This window comes from Manis pentadactyla, chromosome 10, assembly GCF_030020395.1.
Source record: "Manis pentadactyla isolate mManPen7 chromosome 10, mManPen7.hap1, whole genome shotgun sequence".
Taxonomy (NCBI): domain Eukaryota; kingdom Metazoa; phylum Chordata; class Mammalia; order Pholidota; family Manidae; genus Manis; species Manis pentadactyla.
In genome coordinates this window covers 42240632-42265876 of record NC_080028.1, presented here as the reverse complement: position 1 = coordinate 42265876, position 25245 = coordinate 42240632, and the positions used below count along the sequence as shown (strand labels likewise).

The 25245-nt window shown below is 34.7% G+C and overlaps 1 protein-coding gene across 1 annotated transcript; it reads right to left on the bottom strand.

The window, feature by feature from the left end:
• Window positions 1-9974: 9974 nt before the first annotated feature.
• Window positions 9975-10913, bottom strand: LOC118914455 (olfactory receptor 6C2-like). The gene has a single exon (XM_036889403.2). The coding sequence runs from the start codon at window positions 10911-10913 to the stop codon at window positions 9975-9977; it is 939 nt and encodes a 312-aa protein (XP_036745298.2).
• Window positions 10914-25245: the final 14332 nt, after the last annotated feature.

The following is a 25245-nucleotide window of genomic DNA, read 5'->3' as shown; positions in this document are numbered from 1 at the left end:
TGTTGTGTCCTGTCCTTTGCCCAATCTGCATGTAATAGTGAAGGAAGTAAAATCTGAGAAGATGGTGGGGAAAATGTGTTACAGTGGATTTTGTTCAGAAAAGCCAATCAATATATTTTACATGTATTTTGTTTTACTTAATTAATTTTAAAAACAATTCAAACTCTCAGGTCTGTTGATTGCATATCATCAAATTCGTTAGAAACCTTGCTTTCAAATGTTTTTACTACAACATATCGTAAGGTAGGCATTTCATACTGCAGCACAGTGTACATTCTCACACCCACACTAATAACGTATTCACACATACATCCGAAACAAATATCTGAATAAAATACTGAAAACCCTTAGGTGCCCTGCTCTCTCATGTTTTATGTTCTAATGTATCTCCCTAAAAATAAATGCAAATATTTCATTGATTTTTTAGTCTAATAAGCGGTCATGATCTGTATTTGAAAAAATGTAACTGTTTATGGATCCTTTAAATACTGTAGTTCAAGGAAAATATAATTTTCCATTATAGTTTTTACAGTGTCTACTATGTTTAATTTGTACGATGAAATAGATTGGCTCATAGCACACTTGCTTCTCTAAGAATATTTCCCTTATCACTAAACAAAATTTTACTGTTTCATTATCTTCTTCTAACCATTTTTTTGCTGTAATAAATTTAAAAAGTACAAGGTGTGTTTGTGACACAAGATGTTCCTAGATTCATCTGCCAATGCAGTTGACGAGACTGTTCCACTGCACAAGTCATCTTACATGGATGAACTGTCCAGAAAAAATTTCATCTTATTGTTTATGTTTTCCCTCTCCCATACTCCATCCAGTTGCTGATTCTGACGTGTACCTGGTTCTTTTTGATTCATTCCTTTTTCCAGATAAACTTTTCAGAGAAGTCCTTCCAAATCTCTCAAGCCACATTAAGAACTTTTCATGTGTTTTTGTCACACATTATACCAATGGAGGATGTAAAAAATTGTTGCATGCATTATTTTTTATCTTGTTTAATGTAATAACAACAGAGCTATAAGAGACTGAGCTATGGAGTTAATTAAAGGTAATATTTCCCTCAGACCTAGATCAAGTTATATTATTTACTATGTGAACTCAATTTTAAAACTACTCTTACAACTCTTACTTTTGCTATATCCCTGACTGTAATTTAGGAGATTCTTGTTGGCTTTTATTTTTGGTGAAAGAAATGTTCTGAGTGGTTCCTAAGTCACACCATAACCTGACTGTATACTCAGTATTTATATAATACTTGCATGAAGGCAAAAATAGTTTTACTTGACTTACTCTGTGTTTGGGAGAGAAATAGTTTTCCTTTTATGGATTCCATTCTTGCTTCCTCAATACAACTGCAAAAAATATACTAACAACAGAGATTAAAAGTTTTAAATTCTGAATTTAGACCATCAACTGCTTAGTCATTGTTTCTCAGCTAACACCAACAATCTACATTAATACCTGCCAAATCAATTTGTTCAATGATGCTTCTTTTAGGCAATAAATAAATTGAAAAAAACTACATCATTTGCAATATAAATTCTAATTAATTGGCTATGTGAGGATTTCACTTAATTGCTTTAAAGTAGTCCTTTTCTTCAGAAGTGGGAGATACTCTGTACTCACCATCTGCCCATTTCCCAAAGTAAATCCCCAAGAGTTTACAGGTTTCAGTAAAGAAATGCAGGGATGACCATGGTTTGTTGTTTTAGGATGAGCCAAGCATTCCCAAGAATGTGAGCATCACACAGCTAAAAATAAATTAAATGGTTACAATAGACTAAGGAATTAAAATAATTAAATAGAATAACAGGCTTGAGATACAGAAAAACAAACATATAGAGCCCACCTACTTCTCTTTCCTTCAGTCTTAACACAACTGTGCCTTACACAACCCTGGAAACTTTACACCTTGTCCTTGCTCCTAAATATCTTGAAAATAAATTGACACTGTTGTTTGACATTACATGTTTACTTCTTTAATCTTTTAGAAAACTGAGCATTTTAGAGAATGCAGGAATATAAATTATATCAGCAGATGTTTTCCAAGTTAAGGTTGCTTCTAGAAAAAGTCCTTCATCTCACCTATTTTTAGATGACCTACTATGTGTTGGTATACAAATCCAGCCCTATCAAAGTCTTTAATCAATTCAAAATTACAAACTCTTGTTTCTTTGTACCACAATTCAATTAACTATTGCTATGTCTCTACATTTGTAAAATGTATCAAACTGCTTCTTAAATAAACTAATTTCTCTCAAAGACCACAGACATATTGATTTGAGTTGGGTATTTATCCCTGAATATCCCAAGAGTTAGAAGGATGAGGAAAGGTTTGCATAGGATTGTATGTGGACAGAAGTCCCAGGTGAATTACAATCCAATGTTATTTATCAATCTTCCGTGTAACCTTTTGGCAAAGATCCTGAAACAGGCAGCAGGGGGGATGGTGTCTTCAGAGAATTCGATTCCACAATGATATTTATGACAGGACTTTACACAAAATAAAAATCAAGTGAAAAAGGGCAAGCCTACCTTTTACTCCTTTTATTCAATAACATCTGTAGCTGCTAAAAGCTGTAACAGAATGTAATTACCCCTTTTCCCCTTTGGTAACATATTTTTACCTTAAGTAATTCTTATTCTTAAAAAATTAACATAACAGAAATAGAAAAATTAAGCTAAAAGCTAAAAACTACCCATAATGTCTCTATTATGCCCTTTCATAAATTCCCTATGTAAATATATTCCTATTAATGGGTATATTCACAAGTATGAAGCATCCTTTATGGGTTGTTTTCCAAATCACTTTGACAATTAAAAACTAAAAATTATTTTTATCTCAATAATTATAAATTTATATACTTATATGGGGAATATGTAAAATTTATTTTTGGTGTGCTCCATCATAATTTGAAATCAATCCTAACAGATGAAACTTTCTAATTTCTTAAAAAACTTTCACTATTGGGAACCAGCGTCCCAGTGTGAAACAAAGCAAAGGACACCACCTCTAGTCTGGTGACTGCAGCTGCCTTGGAGGGAATGCATGACTTAGCACTTCCCGTTTACCTCTTTCTGTGGAAGGCAGACTCCAGTGTGGAAAAGTAGCACAAATTATCTAGAATCAGATAATAAAAGTTAAAAGATTATAGTATAGATTCCAAAAGGAGGATTCCAAAGGGCAGCATGAGAGGTGATACAGAAACCTCCTCCCAATTGCACATATAATATGAAAATATAACAAATAGATCAAATCCTGAAAGAGTAACAGGAAAGAAGGCTGCAACAGACCATCTGCACCAGGAGAAACCAACAGACCTGAAGGAAAAAGGTAACCAGGTTGCTCCCTTGTGACCCCCACCATTGCTCCAGGGGCTAAGCAGCTCCAGAGAGTAGAGCTTCTGGGCACTAAGGGGTGCCATATACAAATATGAAACATCAAAGGAACCTGGTTCAAACCAAAAATGCCACAAATACCAGAAAGAGGGCCAAGTGAAACTGAACTCATCAATCTTCATGAAAGTCATTTCAAAATAAAAATAATAAACATGCTCATGGAGCTACAGAGAAATATTCAAAAACTCAGGGACGAATTCTGGAATGGGACACAAACACTTAATAATACAGTACCTGAAATGAAACAAACAATGGAGGGATTTGAACCAGATTAGATGAAGTGGAGGAGACAGTAAATGTAATAGAAATTAGAGAACGGGAGTACAAAGAAACTGAGACACAGAGAGAAAAAGGACCTCTAGGAATGAAAGAATATTAAGAGAACAGTGTGATGAATCCAAACAGAACAATATTTGCATTATAAGGGTACCAGAAGAAGGAGAGAGAAAAAGGGAAAGAAGGTATCTTTGAGGAGGTAATTGCTGAAATCTTCCCGTATCTGGGGAAAGAGGGGAAAGAGATAGTCTCTCAGGTCATGGAGGTGCACAGATCTCTCAACACAAGGGACCAAGGAAGGCAGCACCAAGACATATAGTAACTAAAATGGCAAAGATCAAGGATAAGAACAGAATATTAAAAGAAGCCAGAGAGAGAAAAAAGATCACATACAAAGGAAAACCCATTAGGCTATCATCAGACCTCTCAGTAGAAACCTTACAGGCCAGAATGGAGGGGCATGATGTACTTAATGCAATGAAACAGAAGGGCCTCCATCCAAGAATACTTTATCTGGCAACATTATCATTTAAATTTGAAGGAGGGATTAAATAATTTCCAGATAAGCAAAAGCTGAGAGACAAACCATCTCTGTAGTGTATTTTAGAGGGACTGCTATAGATGGAAGTATTCCTAATGCTTAATAGCTACCACCAAAATAAATAAAACCATAGTAAAGAGAGTAGACCAATTAATTACTAAGCAGATGCAAAACAAAAATAAAAAATCACCCCAAATCAGTCAAGGTATAGACAAAGAATACAGAACATGATGCTTAATATATAAAGAATGGAGGAAGAAGAAAATGGAGAGAAAGAAAAGAACCTTTAGATTGTGTTTGTAATTGTACACTAAAAGAGTTAAATTAGACTGTAAGATAATAAGGAAGTTACCCTTGAACCTTTGGTAACCATGAATCTAAAGCATGCACTAGCAATAAGTACATAAATATCAATAATCACCCTAAATGTAAATGGTCAGAATGCACCAATCAAAAGACATAGAGTCACTGAATGGATGAAACATTATGAAAGGCCACAACATTATGAAACTAGAAATAAATTATGCAAATAAAACAAAAAAGCCCACAAACACATGGAGGCTTAACAACATGCTCCTAAATAATCAAGGGAACAATGATCAAATAAAAACAGAGATGAAGCAGTATATGGAGACAAATGACAGCAATAACTCAACACTGCAAAATCTGTGGGATGCAGAGAAGGACATGCTAAGAGGGAAGTATATTGGAATACAGGCTTACCTCAGGAATGAAAAACAATCCCCCATGAACAGTCTAAACTCACAATTAATGAAACTAGATAAAGAAAAAATATGAGTCCTAAAGTCAGTAGAAGGAGGGACATAATAAAGATTAGAGCAGATATAAATAAAATCAAGAAGAATAAAACAATGGAATCAATGAAATCAGAAGTGGGTTCTTCAGGAAAATAAATGAAATAGATAAGCCCCTAGCCAGACTTATTAAGAGAAAAAGGGAGTCTACACACATAAGCAGAATCAGAAATAAGAAAGGAAAAAAATCACTACAGACACCACAGAAATACAAACAATTACTAGAGAATACTATGAAACAAATTTGATAACCTAGAAGAAATGGACATCTTTCTAGAAAAATACAACCTTCCAAGGCTGACCAAGGAAGAAACAGAAAATCTGAACAGACCAATTGCCTGCAATGAAATTGAATTGGTAATCAAAAAACTACCTAAGAACAAAACCACTGGACCAGATGGCTTCACTGATGAATTTTATCAGTCATTTAGGGAAGATATAATACCCGTCCAAAAAATTTTCCAAACTGTAGAAGATGAGGGAATACTTCCAAACTCATTCTATGAGGCCAGCATCACTCTAATACCAAAACCAGGCAAAGATACCACAAAAAAGGAAAACTATAGATAAATATCCATGATGAACATAGATGCAAAAATACTCAAAAATTATTAGTAAACTGAATTCAAAAACACATCAAAAAGATCATCCATCATGATCAAATAGGATTTATTCCAGGGATGCAAGGTTAGACAACATTTGAAAATACATTGACATCATCCTCCACATCAACAAAAAGAAAGACAGAAACCACATAATCATCTTCATAGATGCTGAAAAAGCATTTGACAAAATTCAACATCTATCCGTGATAAAAACTCTTAACAAAATGACTATGGAGTGAAAATACCTCAACATAATAAAGGCCATATATGAAAACCCGCAGCCAGCATCATACTTAACAGCAAGAAGCTGAAAACTTTTCTTCTAAGATCAGGAACAAGACAAGGATGCCCACTTCCCCACTTCTATTCAACATAGTACTGGAGGTCCAAGCCATGCCAATCAGATGACACAAAGAAATAAAAGGCATCCAGATTGGTAAGGAAGAAGTTAAACTGTCATTGTTTGCAGATGACATGATATTGTACATAGAAAACCCTAAAGATTCCACCCCAAAACTAGTAGAACTAATAACTGAATCCAGCAAAGTTGTAGGATACAAAATCAATACACAGAAACCTGCTGCATTCCTACATACTAAAGATGAAGTAGCAGAAAGAGAACCCAGGAAAACAATCCCATTCACAATTACATCAAAAAGAATGAAATACCTATGAATAAATCTAACCAAGGAAGTGAAACACCTATAATCTGAAAACTATAAGGCACTCATTAGAGAAATTAAATAAGATATCAATAAATGGAAATGCATGCCATGATCATAGATAGGAAGAATTAATATTGTCAAAAGGGCTATCCTGCCTAAAGCAATCTACAGATTCAATGCAATCCCTAAAAAATTACCAACAGTAATTCTTCAATGAACTTTAACAAATAGTTCAAAAATTCATATGGAACCACAAAAGACCCTGAATAGCCAAAGCAATCCTGAGAAGGAAGAATAAAGCTGGGGAGATTATGCTCCCCAACTTCAAGATCTACTACAAAGCCACAGTATTCAAGACAATTGATAGTGGCACAAGAACAGACCCATAGATGAATGGAACAGAAAAGAGAGCCCAGATATAAACCCAAGCATATATGATTAATTGTTATACAATAAAGGAGCTATCGACATACAATGGGGAAATGACAGCCTCTTCAACAGCTGGTGTTGACAAAAATGGATAGCTATATGCAAGAGAATGAGACTGGATCATTGTCTAACTCCATACACAAAAGTAAACTTGAAATGGATCAAAGACCTGAATTTAAGTCATGAAACCATAAAACTTAGTAGAAAACGTAGGAAACATCTCTCAAATATCAACATAAGCAACTTTTTCCTGAACGCATCTCCTCGGGCAAAGGAAACAAAAGCACAAATAAAGAAATGGGACTACATCAAACTAAAAAGCTTCTGTACAGCAAAGGACACCATCAACAGAACAAAAAAGAATCCTACAGTGTGGGAGAATATGTTTGTAAATGACATATCTGACAAGGGGTTAACATCCAAAATATATAAAAAGTACACATGCCTCAACAAACAAAAAGAAAATAACCCTATTAAAAATGGGTGGAGGATATGAACAGACAATTCTCCAAAAAAGAAATTCCAGATGTCCAACAGGCCCGTGAAAAGATGCTCCACATTGCTAATCATCAGGGAAATGCAAATTAAAACCACAATGAGATATCAACTCACACCCATTAGGATGCCCACATAGAAAAGACTAGGAAAAATGAATGCTGGAGAGAATGTGGAGAAAGGGGAACCCTCCTACACTGCTGGTGGAAATGTAAGCTAGTTCAACCATTGTGGAAAGCAATATGGAGGTTCCTCAGAAAACTAAAAACAGAAATACCATTTGATCCAGGAATTCCACTCCTAGGAATTTACACTAAGAATGCAGGAGCCAAGTTCCAAAAAAGACATATGCACCCCTATGTTTATTGCAGCACTATTTACAATAGCCAAGATATGGAAACAACTTAAGTGTCCATCAGTAGATGAATGGATAAAGAAATGTGGTACATATACACAGTGGAGTACTATTCAGCCATAAGAAAGCAAGAAGTCTTACCATTTGCAATGACGTGGATGGAGCTAGAGGGTATTATGCTCAGTGAAATAAGCCAGGTGGAGAAAGACAAGTACCAAATGATTTCCCTCATTTGTGGAATACAACTATGAAGCAAAACTGAAGGAACGAAATAGCATCAGACTCACAAACTCCAAGAAGGGACTAGGGTTACCAAAGGGGAGGGGTGGGATAAGGTGGGTGGAGAGGGAGGGAGAAGGGAACTGAGGGATATTATGATTAGTACACACATGGTGTTGGGGGAGGTCTGGGGAAGACCAGTGCATCACAGAGAAGACAAGTAGTGACCCTGGGCATCTTACTACACTGATTGTCAGTGACTGCAATGGGGTATGGGGGGGACTTGATAATATGGGTGAATGTAGTAACCACATTGTTTTTCATGTGAAACTTTCATAAGAGTGTATATCAATGATACCTTAATAAAAATAAAAATGGAAAAGAAAGAAAAGAAAATCAACCAAAAAAATTTAGTCTAATATGTATTTTTTAGGACGTTCCTTGTAATTATCTCTTGAGAAGCAGAACCATTTACCTGAATAAATATTTCTTTTGAAAAATCAATAAAACTAGTTTTGAATAGTAGTTCTACTCCTTGCTAGCAATATTCACTTTTTTAAACTTAGATTTCTCCACATTCCTCCAGTGTAAATTGTGATAATACATACAACCTATAGGGTGATTTTCACATATTTCAATATTATAAATTTTCAACAAATTTTGGCTTCAATTTTATTTACTTCAGTTATTTAAAAATAAATATTGTGACACAATTGTTACTTATACTCATGCAATTCTTTATCTTTTATTAACAGACTCATGCCAGATGTTACTCTTGTGTTTTTCTCATCTCATATGAGTTCTCATTTTGCATCATCACAAATTTCAAATCATCATATTGGAAACTTAACCGTTATGTAACTAATATTTGTCTAGGTGCCAGGCATAAAGCATTCTAGAATTTGGCATATGAGGCAGACATTCCCCAAGGCATTTGCCATTCAAAGTAGAATAAGGATAAATAAACATGAAATTATAGTTTGGTAAGGTATGAAAGCAGCGGGTAAGTGATGACACTAGTGTGAATGAGTCGGACTAACCCAGGCCTAGTGGTACTATTGGTGGAATCACGAGACATGCTTAGTAAAAATTCCTGTGGGCATGTCATTTAAACTGGAGGTTTGGAAGTTGAAAAGGTAAGGGAAAGTTCCATCCAACAGAGTCCACAATGTGACAAGTGTCCTTAAGTAGGAGATCAAGGATCAAAGGAAATTTTACTATGCTGCCTTGTGGAAGTGGAAGTTGGTACAGAATGTTTTCAGTAATGAAATTCTGGTCTTTCTTTAAGGAATTATGCTTGGATGCATAATTCAGACTCAAAATCACAGTTTTTTTCATTTAAAAAAGCAAATCATCACATTGATATTTGTAACCACATTTTATTGTTCTTTTTTTTCTTTCCCAGTATATTTGGCTTACTACTTATTTATCATTCTTCTTGCTTTTGTGACTTTCCTTGGACTTGCTGCCATCTGTATGCTTAAATACTCTACACTCAAGATTTACATTTTAATTGGCACATCAATGTAAATCTGTGCTATGTAACTTCATTGAAGGATTTACCTTTAACAGGAATTACCTGGACATTTCTCTCTTCATTGTAACCTAATTCATGACCCTTTGGCAAATTTTAAATAACTTTTATCTTGGATAATATCCACTCAATAAAACATGTGAATATTGTCATCTTAAAGATTCTTCAGTAGTAAATGCTTCTTTCAAATCCTAAATCTTATACTTATTCCTTATTTTAATTTATCTTGGGTTTATGAAATTTTTCCCTATAACACTTAGAAAGGTATTGATTCTTCTCAATACTACACCTCTTCTTATTTGAGGTTTTTGGTTTGCATTGTGTGTTTGTTATATTTGGAGGAATAGTGGGCACTATTGCACTAATGTTTTACAATAAATTTCCCAATCCTTTTAGCATTGGTAAGGAAATAGTAAGGGTGAAGTCATGCTTAGATGTCCTGAAACACCTATTCTCACTTTTCTTCATTAAGATTATTATCTCCAAGAGGTTTCTTTATAAGACGATGAAAGGGGTGACATGACCAGGGTCAGCACTGAATGGAAGGCCAAGTCTGGACTGGGAAAAGAGAAAATTAGATAGAAACTGAAGAAAATATGCTCAGTGGTCCTGACATAGATGTTCCCCTAATTCTTTGACAGCAATATAAATCTTTTGACTAAGTCATTAAAGGCTCGTTTCACTTGTTTGTTCCTCAGAGTGTAAATGAATGGGTTCAGCATGGGGGAAATGGAAGTAGTGAGTACTTTTACTCCCTTATTAATGGCCATTTCATCTTTTGCTGAAGGTTTGATATAAACAAAGATGCAGCTGCCATAGGTGATGGAAACCACGATCATGTGGGAAGAACAGGTGGAAAAGGCTCTTGTCCTCTGCTGGGCAGAGGGGAGTCTTAGAATTGTTCTGATGATGTACATGTAGGACAGAACCACACACACCAGAGTCATGAGGAAAATCATCACAGCACCAACAATAACCATCTGCTCTATGAGCCATGTATCTGAGCATGAGATCTTCAGCATAGGGTTAGCATCACATGCAAAGTGGTCAATGGCATTAGAGGCACAGAATTCCAGGTCCAGTCCCAAGCTGAGTGGTGGCAATATGATCAACAAAGAAGTCATCCAACAGCAGAAGACGAGCCTTTTGCAGACCCTGTAGTTCATAATAGTCATGTAATGCAAGGGTTTGCAGATGGCTACGTATCGATCAAAGGACATGGTGGCCAAGAGAAAAAATTCTGTTACTGCAAAAACATCTGTAAAAAATATTTGGCACACACAAGCATCATAGGTAATTGTCCTGTCACCTGTTGATAAGCTGTACAAGAATCTAGGAATGCAAGCAGAAGTGAATGAGATTTCTAAGAAAGAGAAATTTTGGAGAAAAAAGTACATCGCAGTTTTAAGGTGAGAATCCACTAATGTGAGGATGATGATGCTCAGGTTTCCAGTTATACTCAACATGTAGGTGATCAGTAGAAATATCAAAATCAGAATCTGTAGCTGTGGGTCATCTGTCAATCCCAGGAGGGTGAAACTGATTAGAGATGTATGGTTTTTCATTCCTCAGTCCTGAATTTTGCCCAATCTGCATCTAAAGAGAGAGAATTAAGATCTGAGAAGATGGTGGGAAAATAGCGTTACAATGGGTTTTGTTCAGAAAAGCCAAATGTATTTTACATGTATTATGTTTTACTAAAAATGAATTTTAAAAATAATTCATACTTTTGGCTCTGTTGATAGCATATCATTACATGGATCAGAAACCTGGTTTTCAAATGTTTTTTACTACAACATACGGTAAGGTAGACATTTCATATTGCAGCCCAGTGTACATGTTCACACCCACACAAATACTTACACACATATATTGGAAACAAAATGACAATAAAATACTAACCCTTAGTTGCCCTGCTCTCTGATGTTTTATGTTCTGATGTATCTCATTAAAAATAAATACAAATATCATCAAATTGATTTTATAGCCTACTGAATGGTCATGACCTGTATTTGAAAAAAAATAAAAAACTTTATAGGTTTTTTTAATAACATGAAAGAAAACATGATTTTCCATGATAATTTTTTAAATTGGCATTATCCTTTTAATTTGCACTTCAGAATTATTTCATATCACATATCTTCCCTTAAGAATATTTCCCTTATCAATAACCAAAATTTTACCCAGTTTCACCATCTACTTGTAGCCTTTTTTCCTGAATAAATTAAAAACTCATGTTGTGTATTTGTGACACAAGATATTTCTAGATCTATCTACCAATGCAGTTGAAGACTCTGTTCCCCTGCACAAGTCATCTTATACAGACTCCCTGTCTGGCAAGAAATTTTATCTGTTTTTTTTTCCCTCTCCCTCTTTCCATCAATTTGCTGATTCTGACCTATATGTGGCACTTTGTGATTTTTTCCTCTCTTTTCTGCTTGAACTCTTCAGAGAAGTCCTTTCAAATATCCCAAGCCAAATTAAGAACTTTCTCTGTGTTTTTGTAACACTTTACATTTAACAGAGGATGCAAAAAATTGGTTGGAAACAGGATTTTCATCTTGTTTAAAGTAATAACTGCAAAGGTGTAGGAGACTGAGATATAGAGTTAATTCAAGGTAATATTTACCCTCAAACCTAGATGAGTTATATTATTATTTATGTGGGCTCAATTTTAAAACTATCCTGACAACTCTACTTTTTCCATATCTAGAATCTAATTTAGAAGATTCTTGTTGACTTTTATGTTTGGTGTAGGCAATATTCCGAGTGGCTCCTAAGTCACACCATGACCTGACTATATACTCAGCATATATATACCACCTGCATTAAGGCAAAAAAGTGTTACGTAACTTATCACTGTGTTTTGCGGAGAAATAGCTTTCCTTTTATGAATTCCATTCATAATTCTTCAATCAACCTGCCAGAAGTATATTAAACCACAGATTAAAACTCAAATTCTGGCTTTGACCCATCAGCTGCTCTGTGGTTGATCCTACTTAACAACAACTAACTACACTAATCCCTGCTGAAATGATTTCGATCTCCAATTCTTGTTTAAGGCCATAAATAAGTTGATGATAAACCATATCATTTGTTACACAAATTTGAATTTACTGTCTATGTGATTTCACTTTATTACTTTAAAATAGTCCTTTCCTTCAGAAGTGGGAGATATTTTGTGCCGACCATCTGCCGATTCCCATAGTAAATCTCCAAGAGTTTTCAGGTTTCAGTAAAGGGGTACAAGAATGACCCTGGTTTGATGTTTGAGGATGAGCAGGGCACTCACATGAATGAGAACCTCACACAACTAAGAATAAATTAAATGAATAGTTACAATAGAATAAGCAATTAAAATAATTAGGTAGAATATAGACTTGAGATATAGAAACATGTACACCCACCTACCTCTCTTTTCTTCAGTCTTAACACCACTGTGCCTTACACAAGTCTGGAAAATTTAAGCCATGTTATTGCTCCTAAATATCTTGAAAATATTGTCACTATTGTTTGACTAATATATGTTTTCTTCTTTTGTCTTTTAGAAAACTGAACATATTAGAGAGTGCAGGGATGTAAATTATGTCAGCAGGTGATTTTCAATATAAGGTTGCTTTGAAAAGTGCTTCTTTTCACCTATTTCTAGGTGACCTACTATTTGTTGATATTCAAATCTAGCTCTATCAAAGCCTTCAATCAATTCAAAATTATAGACATTGGGGATTTTTTTCCACAATTCAATTAATTCTTCATCTCTCTAACCTTGGTAAAACATTTGAAACTGTTCTTAAATAAAATAATTTTTAAGTCTATCAAAGTCTGTAAGTATAGTGGTTTAAGTTGCTTATTTATTCTTGAACGTCCTGAAGGTAAGAAGGATGAGGAAAAGTTTGCATAGGCATATATGCAGACACAAGTCCCAGATGAATTAGGATCCAAAGTTATTTATGAATCTTTTGTGTAATGTTTTGGCAAAGACCCTGAAACAGGCAGCCGTGGGGACAATGTCCTCAGAGAACTGAAGATTCCACAATGATATTCAACACAGGACTTTACACAAAATAAAAATCTAATGAAAAAGAGCAAGACTACCTTTTCCTCCTTTTATTCAATAACATCTCTAGCTGCTAATTACCATAACAGAACATAATTACCCCTTTTCTCTTTTGGTAACATATTTTTACCTTAAGAATTGTTATTTTTATTAAAAAATTAAAATAACAAAAATGGAAAAATTAAGCTTAAACTTAATAACCACCCTTAATGTCTCTATTTTACCTTCCATAAAATTCCATGTAAATATATTCTTATTAATTGATATATTCACAAATATGAAATATCCCTTATGGACTGGTTTTTCAAATTACTTTGATAATTTAAAAAAACCTGTTTTTACTCAACAGTTACACATTTGTATCATCACTTGGAGAATATGTATTGTTTCTTTTGGTACCTTTCATCAAAATTTTAAATGAGTCCTAACAGTTCAAATTTTGTGATTTCTTAAAGAAAACTTTAATTATTATAAAGAATGACAACCTTGAGCTTTTCATATGATACCACAATTTTATGATAAATATTTCCTTTTAAATCAACTTTTATCTGTGATGGAGACATTTTTGTATAAAAATCTTTTTCCTCTTAGAATATTTCCTAGAACTGAGCATTAATTGTTAATACTTATGTATCAATGACTTGTAATGTGAATTGCACATATATCACCACTTGTAAGCTGGTCTTTAAATGTGTTTATACTATTTTCTTTACATAGACTCTCATGTTACTTTTTAGAAAATAATTTCAGTTTTCTGAATAGGCCTCATATGCTTTTCATATCCTTCATACTTTATACTTTTTAAAGGACTCATGCTATTTATTTTTGCACTTATTTCTAATATTTAATTAAATTAATAATAAAATATTTAATTAAAATATACAGTAAAAATTGTTTAACATTTATTAACATGTAATAAAAGGTTAAATACTTCAATATTGATTTTAATAGTTTTCAATGAAAAAGCCAGAGTAGTAAACAGAGGAAATAACAAATCTGGAGGTATCACACTTTTTTATTTGAAACTACCCTACAAACCTACAGTTAAAACTCTATGGTCCTGGCATCAAAACAGACACATAGAACAATGGAACAGAATAGACAGCCCAGATATAAATGTCCACATACATTATTTGACAAGGAAGCCAAGAACACTCAGCAGGGAAAGGAATATTTTCAATAATAGTGTTGGGAATATTGGATGACCATATGTAGAAAAATAGAACTGGACCCCTGTCTTATGCAGCTCATGAAAAGTAACTGGAAATGGACCAAAAATTTAAATATAAGACTTGAAATTATAAAGCTCCTAGACAACAGAATAGGGAAGAACCTGCTGTCCATTAGTCTTTGGAATAATATTTTGGATATGACACAAACCACAAGTGACAAAAGCAAAAATCAGTAAGTAAGACTACATCAAACTAAGAAAATTTTGCTCAGAAGGAAACCATTAACAAACTGATAAGGCAAACTACCAAAGAGAAGAAAATTTTTGCAAACGATATCAGATAAACTATATGGATGGCCCTCAAAAATTCCAAAATATGTAGGAGACATGTATACAACACAATAGCAACAACAAAATAAAAACGTGATTTAAAAAATTGTCAATTGAACTAAACAGACATTTTAAAAAAGAAGTCAGTCATCCACTTGGTGGACAGGTATGTGGAAATATAATCAACATCATAAATAATCAGGAAAGGCAAATCAAAACCACAATGAACTATCAGTTCCCACCTGTTAGTATGGCTATAATCAAGAAAACAAGAGGTAAAATATTAGCAAACAGAATTCAAAAATCATCAAGAGGATCATACAACATGATCAAATGGGATTCATCCCAGGGATGCAAGGATGGTACAACATTTGAAAACCCATCAACATCATCCACCACATCAACAAAAAGAAGGACCAAAACCACATGATCATCCCCATAGATGCTGAAAAAGCATTCAACAAAATTCAGCACCCATTCGTGATAAAAACTCTCAACAAAATGGGTATAGAGGGCAAGTATCTCAACATAATACAGGTCATATATAACAAACCCACCGCCAACATAATACTTAACAGTGAGAAGCTGAAAGCCTATCCTTTAAGATCGGGAACAAGACAAGGATGCCCACCCTCTCCACTTTTATTCAATATACGTCTGGTGGTCTTTACCATGGCAATTAGACAAAACAGAGAAATAAAATGCATCCAGATTGGTAAGGGAGAATTTAAATTGTCACTGTTAGCAGATGACATGATATTATACATAAAAAAACCCTAAAGAATCCACTCCAAAACTATTAGAACTAATATCTGAATTCAGCAAAGTTTCAGGATACCAAATTATTACCCAGAAATATGTTGGCATTCCTATACACTAACAAACTCACAGAAAGCAAATCAAGAAAACAATTCCATTCACAATTGCATCAAAAATAATAAAATACCTAGGAATAAACCTAATGAAGCAAGTGAAAGACCTATACTCTGAAAACTACAAGACACTCATGAGAGAAATTAAAGAAGATACCAATAAATGGAATGCTCACAGATAGGAAGAATTAATATTGACAAAATAGCTATCCTGCCTAAAGCAATCTACAGATTCAATGCAATCTCTACCAAAATACTGACAGCATTCTTCAACAAACTAGAGCAAAGAGTTCTAAAATTTATATGGAATCAAAAAAGACACTGAATAGCCAAAGTAATCCTGAGAAGGAAGAATAAAGCTGGGGGGATTACACTCCTTGGTTTCAAGCTCTGCTACAAAGCCACAGTAATCAAGACAATTTGATACTGGCACAAGAACAGAGCCACAGACCAGTGGAACAGAATAGAGAGTCCAGATATTAACCCAAATATATATGATCAATTAATATATGATAAATGAGCCATGGACATACAATGGGGAAATGACAGCCTCTTCAACAACTGGTGTTGGCAAAACTGGACAGCTACATGTAAGAGAATAAAACTGGATTACTGTCTAACTCTATATACAAAAGTAAACTCCAAATGGATCAAAGACCTGAATGTAAGTCATGAAACCATAAAACTCTTAGAAGAAAATATAGGCAAAACTCTCTTGAATATAAACACGAGGAACTTTTTCATGAACATATCTCCATGGGAAAGGAAAACAAAAGCAAAAATGAGCAAGTGGGACTATATTAAACTAAAAAGCTTCTATACAGCAAAGGACACCGTCAGTAGAACAAAAAGGTGTCCTACACTATGGGAGAAGATATTCATAAATGACAAATCTGATAAGAGGTTGACATCCAAAATATATACAGAGCTCATGTGCCTCAACAAACAAAAAGCAAATTAACCAATTAAAAAATGGGCAGAGGATCTGAACAGACAATTCTCCAAAAAAGAAATTCAGATGGCCAACAGGCATATGAAAAGATGCTCCACATTGTTAACTATCAGAGAAATGCAAATTAAAACCATAATTAGATATCACCTCACACCAGTTAGGATGGCCAACATCCAAAAGAAAAACAACAAGTGCTGGCAAGGATGTGGAGAAAGGGGAACCCTCCTACACTGCATGTGGGAATGTAAATTAGCTCAACTATTGTGGAAAGCAGTATGGAGGTTCCTCAAAAAACTAAAAATAGAAATACCATTTGACTCAGGGATTCCACTCCTAGGAGTTTACACTAAGAATGCAGGAGCCAAGTTTCAGAAAGACATATGCACCCCTATGTTTATCACAGCACTATTTACAATAGCCAAGAAATGAAAGCAATCTAAGTGTCCATCAGTGGATGAATGGATAAAGAAGATGTAGTGCATATACACAATGGAATATTATTCAGCCATAAGAAGAAAACAAATCCTACCATTTGGAACAACATGGATGGAGCTAGAGGGTATTATACTCAGTGAAATAAGTCAGGCAAAGAAAGACATGTATCAAATGATTTCACTCATCTGTGGAGCATAAGAACAAAGCAAAAACTGAAGAAACAAAACAGCAGCAGACTCACAGAACCCAAGAATGGACTAACAGTTACCAAAGGGAAAGGGACTGGGAAGGATGGGTGGGAAGGTAGGGATAAGGGGGAAAAGTGGGCATTATGATTAGCAAACATAATGTAGGGAGGATGGGGCACATGGAAGGCAGTACAGCACAGAGAAGACAAGTAGTGATTCTATAGCATCTTACTATGCTGATGGACAGTGACAGTAATGGGGTATGGTGAGGGGACTTGATAATGGGGGGAGTCTATTAACCATAATGTTTCTCATGTAATTATACATTAATGATACCAACATAAAAATAAAATAAAATGGCACATTTGGGTTTGCAAATAACATAATGAATCAAATAAAAGATAGATAATATATTTTTAAAATCTGTGATCATATAGTCTTTAAATGGAAATTGATCACCAGTGGAAGTCACTAGGACATCATTTTTTACTACCATAAAACATTGATAAAAGAGGCAATGCTCCTTTCTACCTTTTCTTGGAGTCAAATATGTTATCAAAAAAGCCATGAATTCACAGAAATACAAAAGAAAACAATGTTTTAAAAACTATTAAGAGAAGAATGAAGCTCAACAATGTGTTACTGTGTGCTAAAGACCATTTGTGAATTATTGATGGGGATATTCATAATAGAGACATCAGGATGCCAAGACCTGAATACACTGACTAATCTAAGCATTGCTAAAAGTATGTCAAATGTACATTGTAAGGGTCATGATGTGGTGCAACAGAAAATATACCACCTCACCTATTGATCATTTTGCTAAAAGTATGAATCTAAATCAAGTCAATATTTAAATCTAGCTAACATGTAAAAAGAAACTGGATGATTGAGAAACAAGATAAGTGACTCCATAAGGAAGAAATCAGTTAAATATTCAAAGATGTTTTTCACTACAAATGACCTAATTTCTCCCTTAATGAAAGCAAGAAAAAGTGAAAGGATCATAAGGAAATTTTTAAATGATGTAAATAACATAACTACCAAAAGTAATGTGTTAGATTTTGATCCAAACACCTTACCTAAAAGAAATACAAAACAAAAAACAAAACATCTTCATGTGACCCAGGGAAATATGAATACACACAGAATATAAAAATCTATAATGATTTATTGATAATATTGATATGTGGGATAATGGCTTAATGGTATTATTCCTATAAAGAAATTTTCCTTATCAGCTAGCCATATTTACAGATAAACTTGTGGGTGAAATGTAATGAATGTATGGGTGAATAGTATAAGGTGAAATGCCAGGAAAAACATAAAATATCAGAGAGTGATAGAGAAAAGTATTTTTAATATATTGATAACCATGGAAACCAGACAATGAGTACATGCCTGGTAATTATTGTATCTTGTCTCCTTTAATGAATGTTTAAAAATCCCCACCTGAGAACATTTGCAAAACCTAGGTTGCTGAATAATTTTCTACAAAATTTATCTGCTTGATGAGATTCGAATAAACCACTACTCGTAACTGGCTATGTGTAAGGCGAGCACATGGCCCTCTTACCTCTACTCACCATGGAGTCAGCTCTCGGGGACAGTGTCATTGCCTAATGATAGCAGAATTGCTTGGCTTCTAACACGGCAGGAAAGTCACACCAGTTTAAGCAACCTCCCTCCTCTTAGCCATATTCTTCAATCTGTATTTATTGTTAATGAAATAACTATTTAAACTCATCTGAATCATGAGCATGTTTATCCTTTTTCGGATCTCACACTGAGATAATATGTGACTAAATAGTAGCAAAGAGTAACCAGGTTATGGTCTAGAAAACTAATATCATGGATAACATATACATTTGTGACCAAGCTATGAGCCCAGAGGGTAAACCAGGCTTGAATAGAAAATGGTTTTTCACCTTTGGTTAAAGAAGTAGGAAATCAGTGGTGTGACAGTAGTTACATTCACTCGTATTGCTGAGCACATGATTTTCAGAAGTTGAACTCTACACCCTTCATGTAGTCGTGTACATAGGCTAAGGATCACCCACTTGGAGAAAAAAGCAAAAATAAAATATTAACTAAAGTATATATGTTGTCTGGATTTAAGATGATGGATTAATAGCATAGGTTATGGCAGAATCAAAGAATCAGAGAAGCTAAATATCTCAGAAATCTGAAGTGAAGCATAGCCATAGGGTGAGGATATCTGCCCAGATGCTTTCATCTGGTTGAGATGTGGAAGGCCACTAAACATTTTTGGTATTCAGTGGGGGCTAAAAATTGGAGAACCTTTCTCTCAAACATCCTTAAATATAGAGAAATATATGCAGGGCCCTCTATGTTCTTAATGGGCTCAATGGAGAAGGCTCTGCCTAGAACAGATGATTAGCAATTAGAAAAATGCCTAGAGGCAGGACTTTCTCAGAGATTGAACATCCAGGCTAAAGACCATTTTTTCTTTTCTCCTCTCCTCTGGTTTTTACTTCTTTTTCCATTTCCACTTATTATTTATTTCTCTGTATTTGTTACCTGATTTTTAATGTAATTTTACAGTTTTTATAGTATATAATCCAATTAACATCATTTATTACCATTATATTAATATTCATAGTACATATCATCTAAATATATTACATTTTACATTTTTCATACTTTGTTAATAAAATTAATTTTGTTAAAATTTAGTACTCACAGATATTTCTTTTATGGGTGCTGAATTTTGTCAAATGCTTTTTCAGCATCTCTGGAGATGATCCTGTGGTTTTGTCCTTTTTGTTGACGTGGTGGATGCTGATGGATTTTCAAATATTGTACCATCCTTGCATCACAGGAGTAGACCCTATTTGATCATGATGGATGATCTTTTTGATGTATTTTCAAATTCAAGGTGCTAATATTTTGTTAAGTATTTTTTATCTATGTTCATCTGGGATACTGATGGGTAGTTTTCGTTTTTTGTGGTGTCTTTGCCCGGTTTTGGTATTATTCTTATGCTGGCATCATAGAATGAGTTTGGAAGTATTCCCTCCTCTTCTGCTTTTTGGAAATATTTAAGGAGGATGGGTAGCATGTTTTCACCATGTTTTTGATAAAATTCAATGGTCCAGGGATTTTGATCTTAGGTAGATTTGTGATTACCAATTCAATTTATTGCTGTTAATTAGTCTGTTCATATTTTCTGTTTTTTCCTGGGTCATCCTTGAAAGGTTGTGTTTTTCTAGAAAGTTGTCCATTTCTTCTAGATTATCCAGTTTGTTAACAAATAACTTTTCATAGTAGTATCTAATAATTCTTTGTATTTCTGTGGTGTCCTTAGTGATTTTTCCTTTCTAAATCTGTTTATGTGCATAGACTCTTTTTTTCTTGATAAGTCTGGCTATGTGTTCATCTATTTGGTTTATTTTCTCCAAGAACAAGCACTTGCTTTCATTGATTCTTTCTATTGTATTTTCTCCTCAATTTTATTTATTTTCTGCTTTAATCTATATTATGTCCCTCCTTCTACTGACTTTGGGCCTCATTCGTTCTTTTTCTAGTTTCATTAATTGTGAATTTAGATTGTTCATATGGGATTGTTCTTTTTTCCTGAGTAGGCCTATATTGGAATATACTTCTCTCTTAGCACAGCCTTTTCTATGTCCCAGAGGTATTTTGGTGTTGAATTATTGTTGTCATTTGTCTCCATATATTGCTTGATCTCTGTTTTTATTTGGTCATTGATCTATTGATTATTTAGGAGCATGTTGTTAAACCTCCATGTGTTTGTGGGCTTTTTCATTTTCTTTGTGTAATTTATTTCTAGTTTCATATCTTTGTGGTCTGAGAAGATGGTTGGTACAATTTCAATCTTTTTTAATTTACTGAGGCTCTTTTCATGGCCTAGTATATGATCTATTCTGAAAACATTCAATGTGCACTTGAGAAGAATATGTACCCTGCTGTTTTGGATGGAGGGCTCTGTAGATGTCTGTTAGGTCCATCTCTTCTAAATCTGTTGTTCAGTGCCTCTGCTTCCTTACTTGTTTTCTGTCTGGTTGATCTGTCCTTTGGAGGGAATGGTGTGTTGAAGTCTCCTAAAATGAATGCATTGCATTCTCCCTCCACCTTTAATTCTGTTAATATTTGTTTCACATATGTAGTTGTGCCTGTGTTGGGTTCATAGATATTTATAATGATTCCATCCCTGTGTTTGACTGATCCCTTTATCATGATGTAATGTCCTTCTTTGTCTCTTGTTACTTTCTTTGTTTTGAAGTTTATTTTGTTTGATAAAAGTACTTCAACTCCTGTTTTTTTCTCCCTATTAGTTGCATGAAATATCCTTCTCCATCCCTTCACTTTTAGTCCTTGTATGTCTTTGGGTTTGAAGTGAGCTGTTGTGGGCAGCATAAAGTTGGGTCTTGTTTTTTTATCCATTCAGTGATTCTATGTCTTTTTATTGGTGCATTCAGACCATTCACATTTAGATGGATTATCGATAGGTATGCACTTATTCCCATTGCAAGCTTTAGTTTTTTGATTATCAGAGGTTCAAGGGTAACTTCCTCATTATCTAATGGTCTAATTTAACTCACTTAATATGCTATTATAAACACAATACAATGGTTCTGTTTTTTCTTCCTCCACAATTCTTAATATATTAGGTATTATATTCTGGACTCTTTATGTATCCCTTGATTGACTTTGGGAATAGTTGATTTGATTTTGCATCTGCTTAGTAATTAATTGTTGTAGTCTTTTAGTGTGGTTTTATTTTCTCTGGTGACAGCTATTTAGCCTTAGGAACACTTCCATCTATAGCAGTCCCTCCAAAATACACTGGATAGATGGTTAGTGGGAGCTAAATTCAGCTTTTTATCTGAAAATTGTTTAATCCTTTCCTCAAATTAAATGATAATCTTGCTGGGCAGAGTATTTTTGTTTTGAGGCCCTTCTGCTTCATTGTATTAAATATATCACGCCACTCCCTTCTGGTCTGTAAGGTTTCCGCTGAGAAGTCTGATGATAGCCTGATGGGTTTTCCTTTGTATGTTATCTTTATTCTCTCTCTGGTTGCTTCCAATATTCTGTCCTTATCCTTGATCTTTGAGATTTTAATTATAATATATCTTGGTGTTGTTTTCCTTGGGTCCCTTTTGTTGGGAGCTCTGTGCACCTCCACGGCCTGAGAGAATAACTGCTTTCCTAGATAAGAGAAATTTTCATCAATTATCTCCTCAAAGTCACTTTCTATCCTTTTTCTCTCTCTTCTTCTCCTGGTATACCTATCACACAAAAGTTTTTTTCTGTTTTGATTGGTCACATAGTTCTATCAATGTTCTTTTATTTCTAGAGATCCTTATTTCTCTCTGTGCCTCAGCTTCTTTGTATTCCTCTTCTCTGATTCTCCTACTGTCTCTTCTGCTTCTTCTAATCTGCTTTAAAATCACTCCATTGTGTGTTTCATTTCAGATACTGTATTCTTTAATGATTGAATCTCATTCTTCACTGTGGTCTTCAATATTTTTCTGTACCTCCAAGAGCATGTTTATGATTTTTATTTTGAAATCTCATTCTGGAAGATCAATAAATTCATTTTCACTTGGCGTTTTTCCGATGTTTGTGGGATTTTGGTTTGAACCAGGTTCCTTTGGTATTTCATATTTGTATGTGGTGCCCTCTAGTGCCAGAAGCTCTTCTCTCTGGACCTGCTCAGCCCCTGGAGCAATGGCAGGATTCGCAGGTGAGTGGCACTGGTGGTTGTCAGGAGGAAAGAGCTGTTTCCTGCTTCTCAGTGCAGTGCCTGTATCCATTGCCAGGGCCATTGGGCCAAGCATGTAGGCAGAATCCTCTATGGTTTGTGCTTGTAGCTGCAATAGGCTGGTCCTCCCCCTGGCTGGCCTGGTGCAAGAGCAGGGGTAGCCAGTTTGCAAGCTGGTGCCAGCTGGGAGGAAGGTACTGTGGGCTGTGTATTATGGTGGGCAGCCTCAGAGCTGGGTAACCAGGCAGGGGAATGGAGCAACTATAGCTCTTGAAATTTCCCAATCTGCTGGGCAGAGTGTGCCCAATTTTGTCCACCTGTCCTTTCTCCTGAGCAGCAAGCTCTCTGTAATCCTTGCCCCTTTAGCAGCCCTCCTGCTGTTAGGAAGTCTCTCAGATGGCCTGCCTTTCTTTTGTCCCAGAGCAGCCAGATTTGGATCCCTGCTTTCCGCAAGCAACTGGAATCTCAGTCTCTCCAAGTATTCCACCTGTTCAGCTTTCCAACCCCACTAATCTCCAGAGCACCATGCAATGTAGGTTTGTACTACCAGAGCAGATCTACATGGCTGGGTCTTCAGCAGTCCTAGGTTTGAACCCCCTCCCCACTCCATTTCTCTTCCTCTTGGCAATGATCTGGCGTTGGGGAAGGGCTTGCATCCAATTGGATCACAGCTTTGATACGTTGCCCTGTTCCATGAGGTCTGTTATTTTCTCTAGGTGTATGCAGTCTGGTGCAGCCTTCTTTCCTGTTGCTCTTTTATGATTAGTTGTATTAACTGTATTTTCATATTATATTTGGTTTTGAGAGAAGGTTTCTGTCTCACTTCTCATACCATCATCTTTAATCCCCTTTCAATAATTCATGCTTTTAAACTTTGATTTCTCCAGTGTAAATTATGAATACACATATATATTGTAGGATTATTTTCAGGTTCATCAATATACATTTTCAACAAATTGTGGCTTACATTTTATTTCCTTTAGATATTTAAAAATAAATATTTTAACAGGATTCTTTCTTACAGTCATGCTATTCTTTATCTGTTATTCACAGATTTAAGTCATTGTTACTTCAGTGATTTTCCTCTTCAAATGTTAGTTCTTATTTGCATCTTCTGAAGCTTCAAATCATCATATTGGTTAATTATCCCTTATGTAACTAATATTGGTCTAGGCATCAGGCATAAAGCATTCTAGAATTTGACATATGAAGCAAACATTCTCCAAGGCATTTTCCACTGAGAGTAGAAGGACAAGTAAAGATGAAATGCAGTTTGGTAAGGAATGAAAGCAGCGGGTAAGTGATGACACTAGTGTGAATGAGTTAGACTGACCAAGGCCTGGTGGTACTGTTGTTGCAATCATAAGACAAGGTCACCAAAAAATTCCTGTGGGAATGTCATTTTAACTGGAGGGCACTTTGGGATTGGAAGTCGAAAAATGAGGGGACAATTCCTGCCTGCATAAGTGACAGTGTGAGAAGTGGCCTGAAGTATGAGAACAAGAATCAAAGGAAATTTTGCTATGTTCAACTTTAGAAGTGGAAGTCGGTACATAATGCATTGAGTAATGAAATGCTAGTCTTCCTTAAAGGAATTATTGTTAGGTGCATAATTTGGATTCTTGAAAAGTCTTTTTTCCTTTTAAAATAGAAAATCGTCTCATTGATATTTGTATTCACATTTTATTCTTTTTTTTTTCATTCCCAGTATATTTGGCTTACTGCTTATTTATCACTCTTCTAGCTCCTACATTAGTTTCCTTGTGCTTGCTGCCATCTGTTTTTTAAATGCTCTACATTCAAGATTTAAGATTTTAATTGGAATATCAATGTTAATCTGTTTTACGTAACTTCACTGAAGGATTTATCTTAAACAGGATTTGCCAGTGCATTTCTCTCTTCATTGTAACTTAAATCATGTCCCTTTGGCAAATTTTAAATAACTTTTATATTGGACAGGATCCAGTCAAAAAAATAATATGTGAATCAAGTGATTTTAATGATACTCCATTATTAAATGTTTCTTTCAAATTATAAATCTTATACATATTGCCTACTTGAAAAATATTTTGCATTTATGAAATTTTACCTCATAACACTTAGAAAAGCATTCTTTTCAATATTAAGTCCCTTCTCATTT

Excerpts from the sequence above, each read along its gene's own strand:
- LOC118914455 (XM_036889403.2), bottom strand. The coding sequence starts at position 10,913 with ATGAAAAACCATACATCTCTAATCAGTTTCACCCTCCTGGGATTGACA.